General features: G+C 35.3%; 1 protein-coding gene across 3 annotated transcripts in view; it reads left to right on the top strand.

Annotated features, from left to right (window-relative positions):
- The window catches only part of LOC106164285 (prestin-like), a 28,362-nt gene extending 12,647 nt beyond the window's left edge, over window positions 1–15,715 (top strand). For 2 of the 3 annotated variants that reach the window (XM_087011344.1, XM_087011343.1), the window contains exons 2-23: window positions 1,951–2,267; window positions 2,668–2,778; window positions 3,422–3,639; window positions 4,279–4,443; window positions 4,693–4,851; window positions 5,587–5,669; window positions 6,399–6,552; window positions 7,073–7,186; window positions 7,380–7,457; window positions 7,646–7,741; window positions 8,273–8,379; window positions 8,752–8,821; window positions 9,156–9,310; window positions 9,608–9,707; window positions 10,322–10,549; window positions 10,986–11,069; window positions 11,481–11,705; window positions 11,938–11,992; window positions 12,165–12,280; window positions 12,538–12,726; window positions 13,663–13,752; window positions 14,215–15,715. In XM_087011344.1, the coding sequence (XP_086867470.1) occupies window positions 1,951–2,267; window positions 2,668–2,778; window positions 3,422–3,639; window positions 4,279–4,443; window positions 4,693–4,851; window positions 5,587–5,669; window positions 6,399–6,552; window positions 7,073–7,186; window positions 7,380–7,457; window positions 7,646–7,741; window positions 8,273–8,379; window positions 8,752–8,821; window positions 9,156–9,310; window positions 9,608–9,707; window positions 10,322–10,549; window positions 10,986–11,069; window positions 11,481–11,705; window positions 11,938–11,992; window positions 12,165–12,280; window positions 12,538–12,726; window positions 13,663–13,752; window positions 14,215–14,238 (2,938 nt within the window). In that variant the 3' untranslated portion in view covers window positions 14,239–15,715. The other variant, XM_087011345.1, reaches the window with a different exon arrangement.
- Window positions 15,716–15,738: the final 23 nt, after the last annotated feature.

Below are 15,738 nucleotides of genomic sequence, written 5' to 3'. Positions count from 1 at the left end.
ATAAATCATAATTGATTTTCTGTGCTTGATTGCAAACTCCCTTCGACTTGTGCAGTCCAATGTGCTGGTTTTTGAGCATTCGTTGTTATGCTTGATTGTCGTTAATTCAAGGTTTTGTAAGTGTAGATGTACATGTAGGTGTGTTTTTTTGGACAAAGTCGACGTTAGTTTATTGATCTAGGAGGGTTTTACCAACCACTGACCCGTAATAAATTTATTTGACATATATAAATGAGCTACTGTCAACGGACATAGTAAAATGCGTTGCCGCGACGATAGCAAATTGCTGTAGAAGCCTACTTACAAGACCTAAAAATTAGGCAATGAATTTTTTGTCTTTTTTTTAAAATCATAATGCAGTTTTCGTACTGCTAATGGAGTCCTAGTACGACCGTTTTTTCTTGGATTATTTAAAAAGAACTTCCCTACAAAAACCGTTGAAATATAATATAAACGAATACGGGCAACAAGATTGAATTTTGGATCAGGTACTTAACTTCTAATCAAATTTAATGTTCGTCTGTGTAAGGTTTTGTATTACTGTAATATATATTCCTTCCAAGCATTTTAGTCAAGAGGTATTAATGCTGCTAGAATATATTGACATCCGTTTTGGTTATTGTTTGGCGTACCAAATATTTATTCAAATAATATAGCAACTGAACACATATACTATTTAAAATATATAGCAACTGAATGCATATACTGAATTTAAGCAAAATTACGTTCCGCCGATTATTTTACAGTGAAAATATTCTTTCTTGAGATTATTATACATGTACATTACTGAAATTTAAATGTGTATTAGATACCTATTATCATATAATTCAGTATAACTGTATACAAATGTATATTATCATGTATATTTTGAAAACATTCCCTAACAAAATAAATCATGCATGTCATTTGTTTTCTACTGCCCTGGGTGGGCGGAGTGGTCAGATAGGTCAAGGTCTTCAGCTTTTGAAGGTCACAGTTGTAGATTCCTTAGCTTCCGAAGAGTTAATGCGTGTTGAATGCCACACCTATCCAAAGATAATAATAATAATAATAATAATAATAATAATAATAATAATAATAATAATAATAACTAAAAAGGGATTAAGTGTATTAATATGTTTTTTTTTCAATACCGGCTTTTTTTATGGTTGAACGCCATATTTGAATTCACGAGGACTCTTGTGACAAAAAAAAAATAGTCTTGAATCCAGTGAACCTTGAAAATCCTAACTTGGCCATGGTCCAAGTGCATGCATGCAAGAATGACAACAAATATTAAGAGTGCCTATTTTTTTTATTCATTTTGTTTCAATTTACCAGATTAAACGAATGGAAACCTTGTGGTTGTTCTCATTCAACTTTTACAAATGCTTGTGTGCCCTCAGATTAATGTTTGTCTAAGTGCACGGTTAGGTCAAACAATTTTATCGTTATTTATTGCTTTGTTGTCTTACATCACCACAAAGAAGCAGATATTCATCAGGGCATCCATGTTCATTTCACACCACGAACCTTTACATCTTAAATAGTACTGAAAAAAGTTCCCTGGGTTGGTCACTTAAGATTAAAAGGCAACAGGGGACAAAATAATTGTTGCTTAAACTCTATTATGCTACAATTTACAAACCATTCAGCGACGTATTCGAATGTTCTTTTAACTTTTATAGGTATACATATGTAAGCATGTAGGCATATAATATATATGCGTACATGTATAGGCAGAAACAGCCGATTTGACCACAGTGTTTTATATGTCATAAGAAAGATGCCGTAATGGTATTTATGGAATGTGAAGCTTATTTTGATACATTATTCTTTTACAATTAGCGTATAGGCCTACTGGATTTGATGAAGATATTGGGCGGGATAAGATTTTTACCCTCTATTTCCTCTAATGGACTACCGAAAAAATCTTTTGTGTGTTTGTATCATTTGTTTTCATTATTTTAGTCAAAGTCAGCCGCCAATAGAGATGCGACAGCGTAACAATACGATGTCTTCGGATAATGGGGAGGTATATAAAGTCGACCGCGCCATCTATCGACAAGAAGTGTTTGATGAAACCCATGGGTTCACAGGGACTCTCCCCACGCCTATGAAAACACGCCTAAAGAAAGCGCTTATATCAAGATGCAGCTGCACAGCAAAGAAGTTTATCATGCATCACCTGCCTTTCATCCATATTTTGAGGTATTACAAGATTCCAAGATGGATCCCCGGAGATCTCATTGGAGGTTTAACAATCGGAATTATGAACCTTCCACAGAGTAAGAGTGCAATTTCATCTACAGAGTTATTGTGAAATAATAACAATTAGATGTTTAATAAGGTTGAACGAATACTGTTTAGCTGCATCTAATGGTCAAGCAATTTTTTCTCCATTTTGATTAAAATTACACAATTCTATGATTTTGCCATCCAGACGATTTTAATACTAGGGATATTTTGATGTGTATCAAATGAATTACATTCGTTAAATAAAGCTGACCATAATAGAGAATTTCAGAAAAAAATATATTCTTTTTCATACCAAAGATCTTTTGATACTTTAATATTTTTAATGTTCAAATATATATTTCATTATTCCATGCAGGTATCTTTGTGATTTTTTAAATATTTCAAATGTATTTAGACTACACAGAGAGATGTTTTTTACCATTTCCCTAGGTATTGCCTATGCCTTATTGGCCAGTTTGCCACCAATCATGGGGCTGTACACAACCTTTTTCCCGGCGGTTTGTTATTTTTTCCTCGGGACATCGCGGCATATCTCTGTCGGTAAGTGGACCAATGTGAACGTCATAAACCATATCGTGTGGCTAACTAGTGACAACATAACACGTGCTGTAGTCATCTCCCTCCCTGAAATCACTGCATTTCTGTTGTCTCATTCAAAGAATGGGTTTATTTATTTATTTATTTATTTATTTATTTATTTATTTCAGGGGAGTTGTTCCAAATTGATATTGATTTATATGACAGTGGCGGATTTAGGGGGGTGTAAGGGGAGTCCTGACCGCCCCCCCCCCTCCCTTGGATTTCTGAAAAAATCACACCAATGGTCCCCTCTTGAAATTAGAATTTTTACTAGCTGAATCATAGTTCTAAACCGTAACAAACATTTTCGGGGCCCTTCAACGGGCCCCGACCCCCCCCCCCCCCCCTTCAAAGAATCCTGGATCCGCCCCTGACATGAAACGCCATAAATGCATCTCATATTTAGGACAGTAAATAGCGTTCAGTACATACCGTATGTGTTAATCCATTTAAATAAATATAATCCAGTTTATTAAATATTTGTGCCATTATTTGTTTATTCACCGTTGCTGCATTTTAAGATCCATTTCGTCGATCACTCGATTTGACAAACTATTTGATTTGTTGTGAGGTTGTGAGGATCTTACCTTTATTGCATATACAGGATCTGAGAGTGTCATTGCCTTGATGGTCGGTTCTGTCGTTGAAAGAGAGATTATCAACTTCAAACACAGTGCCATGGCAGAAATGGGAAACAGCACGTCAAATGCCACGGAACTCTTCTCAGATGACCACGATGGCTTTAGCGATGATGACCCAGAACTTATCAAGTATAAGGTTGGCATCGCACTGACCTTGACCTTTCTCACGGGTCTGTGGCAGGTAGGTAGCTAATTCAGGAAAATTCAGTGGTAAACGTTAATGTTAATTGAATGCTTTTTTTAATCAGAAGAAAACATAATGGAAACGATTGATCTGTCCAATACACCATGGGTTAACTTTACCGCCCATGGACGTAGAAGGCCAGCTATACCGATAAACGTTTTCCCCCATGAATCTCGTATCGTTTCTGTTATACTTTGTGCAAGTTTTGCTGCCTCGCTTGCCGCCTGTTGTTGTGGTATCCGGGAGCCGGGGTATAGGGGAATATCCACCGAGTGAGACCTGTGTAGGGTTTTATATTACTAACACGACACCAAGATGTTGGGCCTGGTGAAAAAGAGAGGTTGAGATGGAAATTAAAAGAAACACTCTGTACTCGAGAGGGAGAACCCTCATCCAAACCACGCAGCAGAAACAAGAAAAAAGCAGAAACGAGTATCGTAAGTGAATAACCACTAATTTTACCACTATGCCACCAAACTGCATGTAAACACATGCATGTGGCAAACACTATATGCCTATGTATATTTTACTATACCCATATCATGTATGCTTATACACATATTGAATCACTTATGAAACCGTGATATTTTTCGTAGTAATTCGTATGATAACACACGTGTCTCCTTTTCTTTCTAGTTAGTCATGGGCGTGTGCGGCCTTGGTTTCCTGGCTCACTACCTATCAGATACCCTTATCAGTGCTTTCACAACCGGAGCAGCCATGTTGACTTTCACTTCGCAGATCAAATACGTGTTCGGGATAAAGGTACCCACTCAGCATGCACCCTTCAAGGTTATGAAGGTAAGATGTCTTTGAAATTTGGTATTTTGGGTGGGAAATTCAAAATTGAAAAATTGAAAACTTGAGGTTATTACAGCAGCAGCTTGTGCTCGTTTGCGTTGGTTTTAAGCGATTCATGGGAATTTTATCTGTGGCTAATGTTTTGTAAGAAAATTTTATGTAGGCATTTTGACATATTTTAATAAGATACACACTAGTATAATAACGTCTATTCCGATTACGATAACTATCTGTTGCCTAATCTTTCAGACATATTACCATCTGGCTTTGAATCTTTTTGACACCAATGTTGCCGAACTCCTCGTGTCAATGATAACCATAGCCTCGTTGTTAATAGTGAAGGAGTGCATCAATTCCCGTTGCCAAAGAACCAAACTGAAAATGCCAGTGCCAATAGAGCTGCTTGTGGTAAAGCTGTTTTTTAATATTTGTGCTACCTTTTTGTGTCGGTGTGTTTTGAATAGATGGATAAATGGATAATTAAAATAGACATAAAACACAGGAATTTTACAAATAACTTGAAAGTTTATCTACCGCAGCTTTATTGATGAAGTAAAGTGTTGTTATCTGTAGAATGGGCGTTTTGATCTACATGTAGATGATTAGATATCATCGATATGCGCTTTAATTACAAAATCCTTGATACATGTTTCACATCATTAAGAGAAGTGAATGCAAACTGTGACTCATGCCCTTTGTCGCTTAAGCACATCTATTGTAGACTTAAAACTGTACCATCATTTGGCATTAAAGCAATCCAAAATGTCCAAATTAAAAAATAGGTATAAAGGCACATTTGATTTACGTACAGAAAGACCCAGAGGATGACTCACAATGTGAAAATCTCATAGCAATTTGGTTAAAAAAATCTGCATGTAGTATATTGTCTGCGAGATCGTGCAACGTGGCATTTAGGTAAATTAAATAAAGGGATAGATACAAAAATACAGAATGCGCCCGATCTCTATAAACTGATACTGACAGATATATTTGACAAAATGCCCGTTGCATACATGTTATACCGGTATGCATTTTGTTATCAATGTTAATTTCATTTTGTGGAATTAAACCTTCACGATACTGACTTATTCCCCTGTTGCGTATATGTTTACGTATTAATATTGCGACTTCAAACGATTTCAGGTTGTTGTTGGCACATTGGTGTCTTTCACGAGCAATCTCCCTGACAATTATGGCGTAGCTATCGTTGGAGATATACCTACAGGGTGAGTAATATATGTGCCCTCAGCTATATATAGTTCATTTTGCGGAACAAAAATATGCTAATAGTAATCATAATAATTCATTTTGCAGTACACAGCAATAGCAGTCGTAATACTTGGGTACCGTACCCTATGCTGCAAGTCATACTAATGAATTCATGTTTCGTCTCTTCAAATTGTATGTTTAAGACTTGGTTTAATTCCCTTAACAAATACCCATTCCTGCTACTTCGACTTTGTGAGTCAGAGTATCTGAAATCTCCTCTGCAGAAAAATTTTTAGATTTAACTCTAAACAAGATGTTAAGAACGTCCACACCAGTATTTGTATTTCACATCGGTAGAGCATGTTATTCTTATTCCACTATAGTACGCTGGCGTTATTTGACATTGTCATGTAGCGGAAATATGCTCTTTGGAGTATTAATCTCTCCCCCAAGCTTAATGTATGGCAATAAGACAACATATAAAACAATGTAGACATGTCCTTAAACATCAAAATTAAAAAAGGCTTACCATTTATATTGACGAATACTGATTTAACTGAGATTATTTTTGTTCTTGACACATAACATTAAAATTTTAACTTTTTAGTACAAAAGCCCAACCCTTTTCATCAGTAGGAAAGCACCGATCTTCGAACCCCCATCAGAAATATCGTACAGACATATGACCTCAGCGAATTAATTATATATTGGAGGGTATGCGTGTTTATTACCTTTTTTCACTCCAGAATCCCCGCCCCGACGTTGGAACCGCTGAATAATCTCCGCTACCTGTGGCTGATTATTGATGCCTTCTGGATAGCTCTGATCTCTTTCACTATCTCAGTATCTCTGGGGAAGCTGTTGGGGAAGTTGCATGATTATGAAATTAATCCTGATCAAGTGAGTGTTTTTTTTTAATTCCTTTAAAACACAGAACATTTTATAACGTTACCTTAATGTTAACATAACGTTTTTTGGTTATGGCAACGTTATAACAGCGATGTGTTGTTGTGAAACAATAGAGCAAAGTGATACAGACGGAAGCTCTCAAGCCGCTTGACATTTATTTAATATTATTCTAATTTGCAGTACGTTTTATCGTGGATTAATTTTTTGTTCAAAAGCGAATCTGTATGCACATTAAATAGATTGACAATCGCCAAAAGATATATGTGTATACCCGTTATCATTATATGCTTAAACTTTCCAGACATCTGGCGTCCTTCGATCACTGGAATGTCGATGAGAATTCTAGTCAAGTGTATTATATTAAGATTAGAAATTGAACACAGTTTTTTACGAATATTTTCTGATACATATGGGATCAACAAAAGGAACCCAGCTATTGTTCAATTATGTTTTCTTTATATAGATGTCGTTTTGTACTTTTTGGTGAATCATTGGATCATTCTTATTCCAGGAGCTTTTGGCATTCGGCGTATGTAACTCGGTGGGCTCGCTTTTTAGTACGTTCTGTTGTGGAGGTGCTATGTCTAGGAGTATGGTTCAACATTCCATGGGTGTTAACACTCAGGTGCGTATTAAATAGACGGTCCGACGTTTAGTAAACTGAAGAGCCTGAGTAAAGGTTTGAACTAACTTAAAAGCTTAACTTTAGGTTTGTACCGACGTGCTTGCTGATGTATGTACAAACATATATCCACAGATATAAGCTATGCAATCTGTATTTGATATTAATTATTAATTATTAATTTTTTTTTTTCCAGCTGTCGGGTCTCCTGAACAGTATCTTGACTTTAGTTGTGATGTTGTTCGTGGGACCTCTCTTCCGAACTCTACCTCGTGTAAGTATCCATAGAATTCCAAAATAAGACGTCACTGTTTTAGGACCACTAAACAATATGTACGACACGTAGGTGTTTTTATCCGTTTTGAAGCGCCACTGTGACTTAAAGGGATGTTGACCTTAATTTCTTAAAGGATCGATGTACATGTAGGAACTTTATCTTTTATATCGTTCTTCCTGTTTCAGTGTATATTAGCCTGCATTGTGTTGGTTGCTTTGAAAGGGATGTTTATGCAGTACAAAGATCTCCCAAAACTGTGGAATATATCAAAATATGATTTTGTAAGTATCGAAATATGTATATATATATATACACTTGTAATTTGAACTTTGTATTCTATCGTGACAAACAAAAAGCCAGACTAAACCACCAGGCAGAAAGATCATATCAGAATATTATAATCCATAAAACATGTTGTAGCACTTGCAGGTAATGGCACGTTGGATATTAAAAATGAATTAAGATTTACACTAACACATCATGATTGTAGCGATAAAAATATACAGAGTAGTAAAATTCTCAGAATAAAAATCCCTGTTTTGTCATCAAGATGTTTGTACTTGTAGTTAAAATAGAGGTGTCAGAGATTATCTCTGCAATGTAAAGCATCTTGATGGAAATTCATCTGTGTTGTCAGTTAATAATGATTATGAGCCATAACGCGTCTGGAAGCTTTCGATATATATATATATATATATATATATATATATATATATATATATATATATTCAGTTTTGTGTAGAAAGTTAAGTGTTTAAACTTGTGATCATGACGTAACGGTAGCATCAATGTTATATTTCATTCTTTTCAAGGCTATGTGGATAGTAATGTACCTAGCTGTGCTGCTTCTTGGTGTCGATATCGGTCTTGTTACTGGAGTAGGCTTCTCGCTTTTCACAATCATATTGAGGTCTGCAAGGTGAGTTTATGTGAAATTCATATCTGTGCTTTTGTGGTTCAGTTGCCAAATTATTCCATGACAAAAGGCGTCTCGGAATTTTTCATATTAATAAACAAAGTGTAAAATAAAAATAGGAAGCATACAACATGGTGAATCTGTACATTTTTTCAACTAATTAACTTATAGTTCGCCGTAAACAATATGATACACAAAATCACCAATAACAATTTATCGTTTGTTGTATGTGTTATATCAACAATCTGTTTCTCCTGATTATTTAGGCAGATTGTTTGTTAGCGTCTGAAAACATGCTATTGATCCAGCGAAATTTTCACTCTTAAGATACAAAACAATCTTCTATTACTAAATAATATTTTGTTTCTATTCCAGACCATACTGTTGTTTATATGGTCAAGCAGATGATTCTGACATATACAGAGACAAAACAAAATATGAATATGTAAGTATTCTTCAAGGGTGACGTATGATTTAAATGATGCATTTCAAAAATATTCCCAAAATATTTGAATTATAAGGGAATGGTAGAAACCGGCACATTGATATAAATTAAGCGCCTAAAATTACGATCTTTAATTCTAAGGGTTCTTAATTTCTGATTTCACCGCTATTAGCGAAATTTAAAAATCGCTACTTTCGTTTTCAGAGTGACTCAAAATCTAGAAACTCGAAGTCTAGAAAGTGGAAAGTCGTCAATTGCCCAGAAAAATTGAATTTTTTTGTTATAAAAATTAGCCACACTGTGTGAATTCATAATTGATTTGATTATCTTTTAGGTGAAAGAGCTTGACGGGATCAAAATATTTCATTTTGAGGCCTCGTTGTATTACGCCAATGCAGATCACTTTCGTCGATCCCTGTTCAAGTTGACCAATGCAAACCCGCTGGCACTGAAGAAAGATAGGAGGAAATTTGGTAAAAGAAAGCGCAGGTTAGTGCAATATATATATATATATATATATATATATATATATATATATATATATAATGGTTAAATTGAAAAAGCATGATTTATTTTACAAAATGGAAACTACCTAAGAACAAACAGAAATATTCTTTCATGAATAGCCGTTAAACCGAATAACCGTTGAACATGTCAGTTAAGTCAATAAGATTTTTGACGAATTCTAGTATTAAACGGGGATTTAAACCACATTTCCCTTAAAATGTATATTTCCAAGCATCGCTGCGATCGTTTTGATAAAGTGTGCTTTTCTAAACATAACAGATTCGAGGAACGCGTGCAGAAGCAGCTGAGGAAGAAAGAAAAAGACAGTGGGAAACAGGACGATAAGAAGCCGAGTGGTTCAGACAGTCAAGCCAATTTGGTATGCAATCATTATTTTAAGAATAATTTCTGCAGCAACTAATGTCCAGCCAAGTGATTTGTCCATTCCAGTATCTGGGTCTGTTTAGGTTCCATGTGAGGTCTCTTTGTTTTTAAGATTGTTTTTAAGTTGAGGATCGACGTGTATTGTGTCACTAAGCGTATTGTGACTTTTCGTTTGCAATAAAAGTATAGTAATAATGTCCATGAACATGGGTCACACTAAGTGTTACTGTGTATCGTATAAAGCATGTAAAGATTCTTGTACTGATTTATCGACTCCTTTTGCCCAGCAGTTTACATTTTTACTGCATATATATCTTTTTATCTATATCTCCGTCTGTATGTCTGTTCTTATCTATCTTTACTTACTGGTACCTCTCTACAGTAAACAAACGGAACCTACCATATCCACACACCCTCTTAACTTCCAGAGCTATCATCGTGTTTACACGTACCTTTTAGTACATATCTTTCTATCTATCTATCAAGCTACCCACCCACATGTACCTACCCAATATCTACGGTGTTCAAACGGAACCTTCCATCCTACTAACCACAGCATCTCCTTACCTTCCAAATCTATCTATCACAGTGTTTACACGTACCTTTCAGTCTCAGACAAGTCTTGAACTGCAATCGCCGCAACCTTCCCACGTCGTTCCCACACAGGAAATCCCAACTATCTCGACTGGTCGTCCAACTGTTAGGCCCTTCAGAAGATTGGACACTACCTACGGGATCAACATCGCCCCCATTTCCAACACGGCCCCTGCACCACCTGCCAACACCAGCGAATATCAAGAAGCACAACCAAGTGGACCCATGAGCTTTTTAAAGAAGGTGGGTACCACAGCTGACAGAATCATATGTTTCACATCTATTTGGGATAATTTAATTTAAACGTGGGTTGCTATTATTATGTCATTTGGGAAATTTTTAGAGAGAGAGAGAGAGAGAGGGAGAGTGTGTGTGTGTGTGTGTGTGTGAGAGAGAGAGAGAGAGAGAGAGAGGGGAGTAAACGTGTACAACCATTATAAATAATCAATAAAACATTAGAAGTTTGACAAAAGAAAAACAAGTACATGACACTGTAGTTGCATAGTTGGCAGAATAAATTCTGCAATCGCAAAGATATGTATTGATTAAATGCAGATCAATATAATACAGCCCGCGTTTCTGCTACATGTAGAAAATCTATGTTCTAAACGAAAATATTCATTGATGCAATTATTTTTTAAAAATATTTTTGAATTCTCAAATATATCATCGAATTCAGGCACTACACTTTAGGAAGGACAGAGTGAGACTAGATTCCGAGTTTAGTGTGAAAGTCAATCCTGTTAGAGCCCAAGATTATCATGTAAGTACCAGTGGGCAATATGAAAAAACATAATTCAATCCAGCAAATTAAAAATGACAAATTATAGACCATATGCGTGCCATTAATTTTATTTTAGCTTCCACTTTTTGAATTTGAAGTCACTGACAATATATAGACTGTTTAGCTGTCAGCGTTTTGTGCTTACTGAAATGTTATCATTTAATCAATACAAGGCCTTAGACGTTAAGACCATGACCCCTGACATATGAACTTTGACGTAATTTCTTCCTACTATATGATCAGGCAGCTAAAACCACTTATCTGTGACTTTTGACTTTTAACATATAAAATGACATTTTTTATTTGAATTTTATGTGGTCTTTCACCTCTGACCTTGACTCTGACCTTTACCCTGACCTTGATCCTCGGTATTGATAATTTTCTTAACAGGAGGGTACCCCCCAAACATCAATGGATCCCCGGCCGGTTGTAAGCGGCAGATATCTACAAGCTATCGAGGAAGACCCAGAGACTGGAGGTTATGAGGAATACCACATGTCGGACGATATCCCTGTGTTTGAAGAGGAGCCACCGAATTTTGATATTAGCCATATAGTTCTTGACTGCTCAGCCATGATGTACACCGACGCCGTTGGTGTCAAGGTCCTTAATCAGGTATATTGCCAGCCTAAATGGTTCTTCTTGTTCAGATACTTTATTATTATTATTATTATTATTATTATTATTATTATTATGTTACCTTTACGTGCTTTACGTTGTGTGTAAATAACAAGAATATGTTGATGCATGGATTTAGATCTAAACAGATATGTTCTCTTCGTTTTGGTTATTGTTTTTTCTTTTTTACCTACACCCTTTCCACTGAAGCTCTTTACTTTGATTGCAGGTTATAAATGATTACAAAAACGTTGATGTGATGGTGCTTTTAGCAGATTGCAGAGGTATGCAATTGATTCAATATTTCAAATTTTGCTAAACGAGGGCTCAAATAAATTTACATGTACTAAAGATATATATGGGTTTAATACTAAGAAATATAGACAATTTTGAAGTCGTATTCCACGAAAAAAAACACATATGCCTGTGTTGCTGAACCCAACCCCTTTTATTTAGCCAATTTCAGAGAGATGCTGAAAAGGATAGGCTTCTTTGAGAGTAATCCAACAGACATCATTTTCCTCACCATCCATGATGCCGTGATGCATGCCATATACGAACAAAATGAATTGGTAAGACAAATGTTGGAATGAAAGAAATGCACAGCGAATAATAGCCATACTCCGGTAAAATTGTATTAAATTAATGTACAAGCTGTTGATAGAACTGTGTAGCAATTGTTCTGTTCATATTCGATGTGGCACATTGCATGGAACCATGTTGGATGCCATATTAATAGTGCTGTAGTACCACTACCAGCATAGTTGTTCTTTGTCGACATTGGCAAAACAGCTAATTATTCACATTATGCCTCCAAATCTCTCCACAGTCCACAGAAGATGACGACATCAACAGTACTAGCGGGGACAGCGGCCATTCCGAGGATACGAACAGCCATTCCGAGTTATCGTCCTCTCACAACCAGGACGTTGAGAAGGCTTCTAAGAAATCTTCGGAACACTCTAAGTCCAGCAGTAAGAAGAAAACGGAAAGTGAAGGAAGTGCCAAAAGTAATAAGGTAAACTATAATGCCATTCTGATATAATTGACAAAAATGTTATTTTTGTATCCAGGAATGTGGGGTCTGATAAAAGTTAATATTGACTGGTGACGTCGTAAGCAAATATACCGTAACAATAACCAGTGACGTAGTCGACAGTTTTTTTACTAATAAGTGTAAATGGCACAATTATACTATCTATCAGACGATAATTATGTCAGATGACAGCGATGTTACTGCTGTTGATACATCTAGGGGGCTTGACATTTAGGTATTGGATTATAAAAAGGCGATAAAACTGGCTGTTGCTTTCTATAAATATATTGTTTTGTAGACCAGAGACAAATTTTACCCTCCGAGGTGCAGCCAAAATTAAACTTTTAAAAATACATTTTACGCTTATTATTGTCTAAAAACGTACACTTTTCGCGCTATAATTGTCAGAACTGTGCAAACATTACCTGTCAACAAATACAACAGCCAAGTAGTTTATCCAACATGATAAAGTTATTGTTAGGTTGAGTAAATCTTGATTTGCCTTGAGCAGCTTTAAAATATCAAAGAAAAATCACGCAGTGGTAAGATGATGTACATTTAACTCGTAATGACTTAAGTCCACAATATTCTATATATATGAGACTAGTTATAAATGAACAAAATTACTGTGTTAAAAAAATTCCCAGAACTTTACTTTCAAGAAGCGAAAGCCGAACTGCATATTTTTTGTTATTGTCAGTAGCTGTTTAGTGGTTTCACATTTCTAGACATCACTACAGGAAAAGAGTACTAAGGAAAGCTTGAATAATATACATATTTTGTGCTTCATTTTGTGCTTTATTTATCACAATCATTTAATCTTTCAACCTATTTGTTTTGATTTTCTAAATATTTTATTATCAAATTATTATTTTTATTAATATAATAATATTAATTATTATTATTATATTATTGCAGGAGAATGATAAAACAAACGCCCAAGGTCATGTTAATGAGGGTTATGATAGCCATGACAGCGAGGACGACCGCACGGTAGAGGTAGCTCAGGTAATTTTAATTAAACATTAATTCATCGACTTAATTCGTCTACTTCTTCTCTGCCTCTTAATATCGTAGTATTTAATCGTGGAGGTATTGTTCTGACACTTGACATATCACAAGTTCCCGTTCTCGTTCTTTACTTTTGTGCGTCAATGCTTCCACTTAAATGACTGCCTTGTTGGGATTGGTACGCGTGTACCATTGGTTTTATAAAATATCTGCAGGCAGCGTCCACTTTACATATACCATATAAAAGGCAGATTTTGAGATTGCTAATTTTCAGCTGATGAACCTGATGCTTCAGTTGATGCTTCATCCACGTTAATCGTGTTTTTTATTTGAAGTATTATATTTCTTCTTCTTAGTTTTTAACTTTATATCTTGACCAAATATGTTATAAAATGTATATCTATATTATTTGTGTAGCATATATGTAACACTTCTCTAAGATTTCTTTATCTTTTCCAGGATAAATTTTTCCTCCCAGCTTAAGGACAGACAAAATATTTTTTAAAAAACTGTATTCCAATCTCGAGGAGAAGGCATCTTGATATCATGGCAACATGAATTGCCGCTTCTTGTTGGGACATTGCTACAGCCTCAAAAAAATCTTTTAATAATTGTAACCGAGTTTCAAAGCGGCTAAAAGGCATATAGGGCTATGTTTTATACAATGGATTCGGTTTTTGGGATTGACCACCTTCATATGAGTTATGTGTAATTTGTGTGCAATAATTTTACCGAGTAAGGGGCATTTTAAAAAATGCATTGACATTAAAAAACACACTTGGAAGTCCCTGGCTTCTAGAATTCGTCCAAGACGAAGGTTCAGTAAATTAAAAACGTGCTAAGATAGCTAAGACATTTATATTTAATGACGTTTTGGATGTAGGGTTCTAGTACCGAACACATCGAAAGCCGTACCATGGTATAATCCTTGCCAATGATTGGTGCTCTATACCTTGGAATATAGCATATGATACCTGTGATATATCTTGCAATAACTTAATAAGATATGTTGGCAGTAAGTGTAGTATTATATTATTTTTATAATCTTAAATATATTCATATTTAAACTAATTCGGTATATTCGGTAACGTTTATGTCCTGTCAGTGTGAAAAGGGGTGCAGTATTATATTAGTAACACAAGGGGAACAGTCGGTGGTGATATTGATTTCAACAGAATGATGCCAATGTTGTGTGTATAATACATACACAACTATATAGAATTGCAAGACGGAAGAAAAACTGTAGCTTCGAAACAAAGAGCAGGGCAATTACCTTTTTTCTATAAACTCTGGAAAATTTTCCAAGATGTAGGTTTGACACGACGCAGTTTTAGTTGATATTATTCTACGTTGGTATATTTTCATTGTAAACATTCCATGCTTGCTAACTCCTTGTAAAGGCTCATGGCGCGTATTATTAATTATGCACAAAAAGATATGGCATGTCACAGTTGGTGCAACAGACCCTTCGCAAAGTAGACGCTGTTTCTGTAAACATTTCATGATGCAAACACTCTTTCTCTGGAGCACATTTGTTATTTATTCTGCACTTTATGCATATTTTACTTTAAAAATACGTATTCCCAGGAAAATGTGTACACAGATTGGTATTTCTTAGAAAATTATGATACTTTATTTAAACCTCAATTGATGTTAAGGGCGTGCGTCCCTGTGTTTTTTTTTGTGTGTGCAAGGATGTGGCTGGATCTTGCTTGAAAATAACTCCCTGTTATTCTCCACCTTAACACTGACAGTTTGTACTATAATTGCCTTATACATAAGTTCATTGGATTATTGTTTTTAATATCACCCTATAGAACAACAACACTGCAGAATTGACCATGGATGTATTTATTAGAACATTTATCGGATTTATTTCTAGATATGTTAGATAATAAAACTATTGATTAATACCTGTAAACGGAATTTACTTCTGATAAATAAAAATGTATATGATGCATCAATGATTTTTTACTTTCGTTT

The sequence above is a fragment of the Lingula anatina genome, chromosome 4 (genome assembly GCF_051362555.1).
Source record: "Lingula anatina isolate TDL-2025a chromosome 4, LinAna3.0, whole genome shotgun sequence".
Lineage (NCBI taxonomy): Eukaryota > Metazoa > Brachiopoda > Lingulata > Lingulida > Lingulidae > Lingula > Lingula anatina.
The sequence above is the reverse complement of the archived record's forward strand: the minus strand, read 5'-3'. Positions and strand labels throughout refer to the sequence as shown.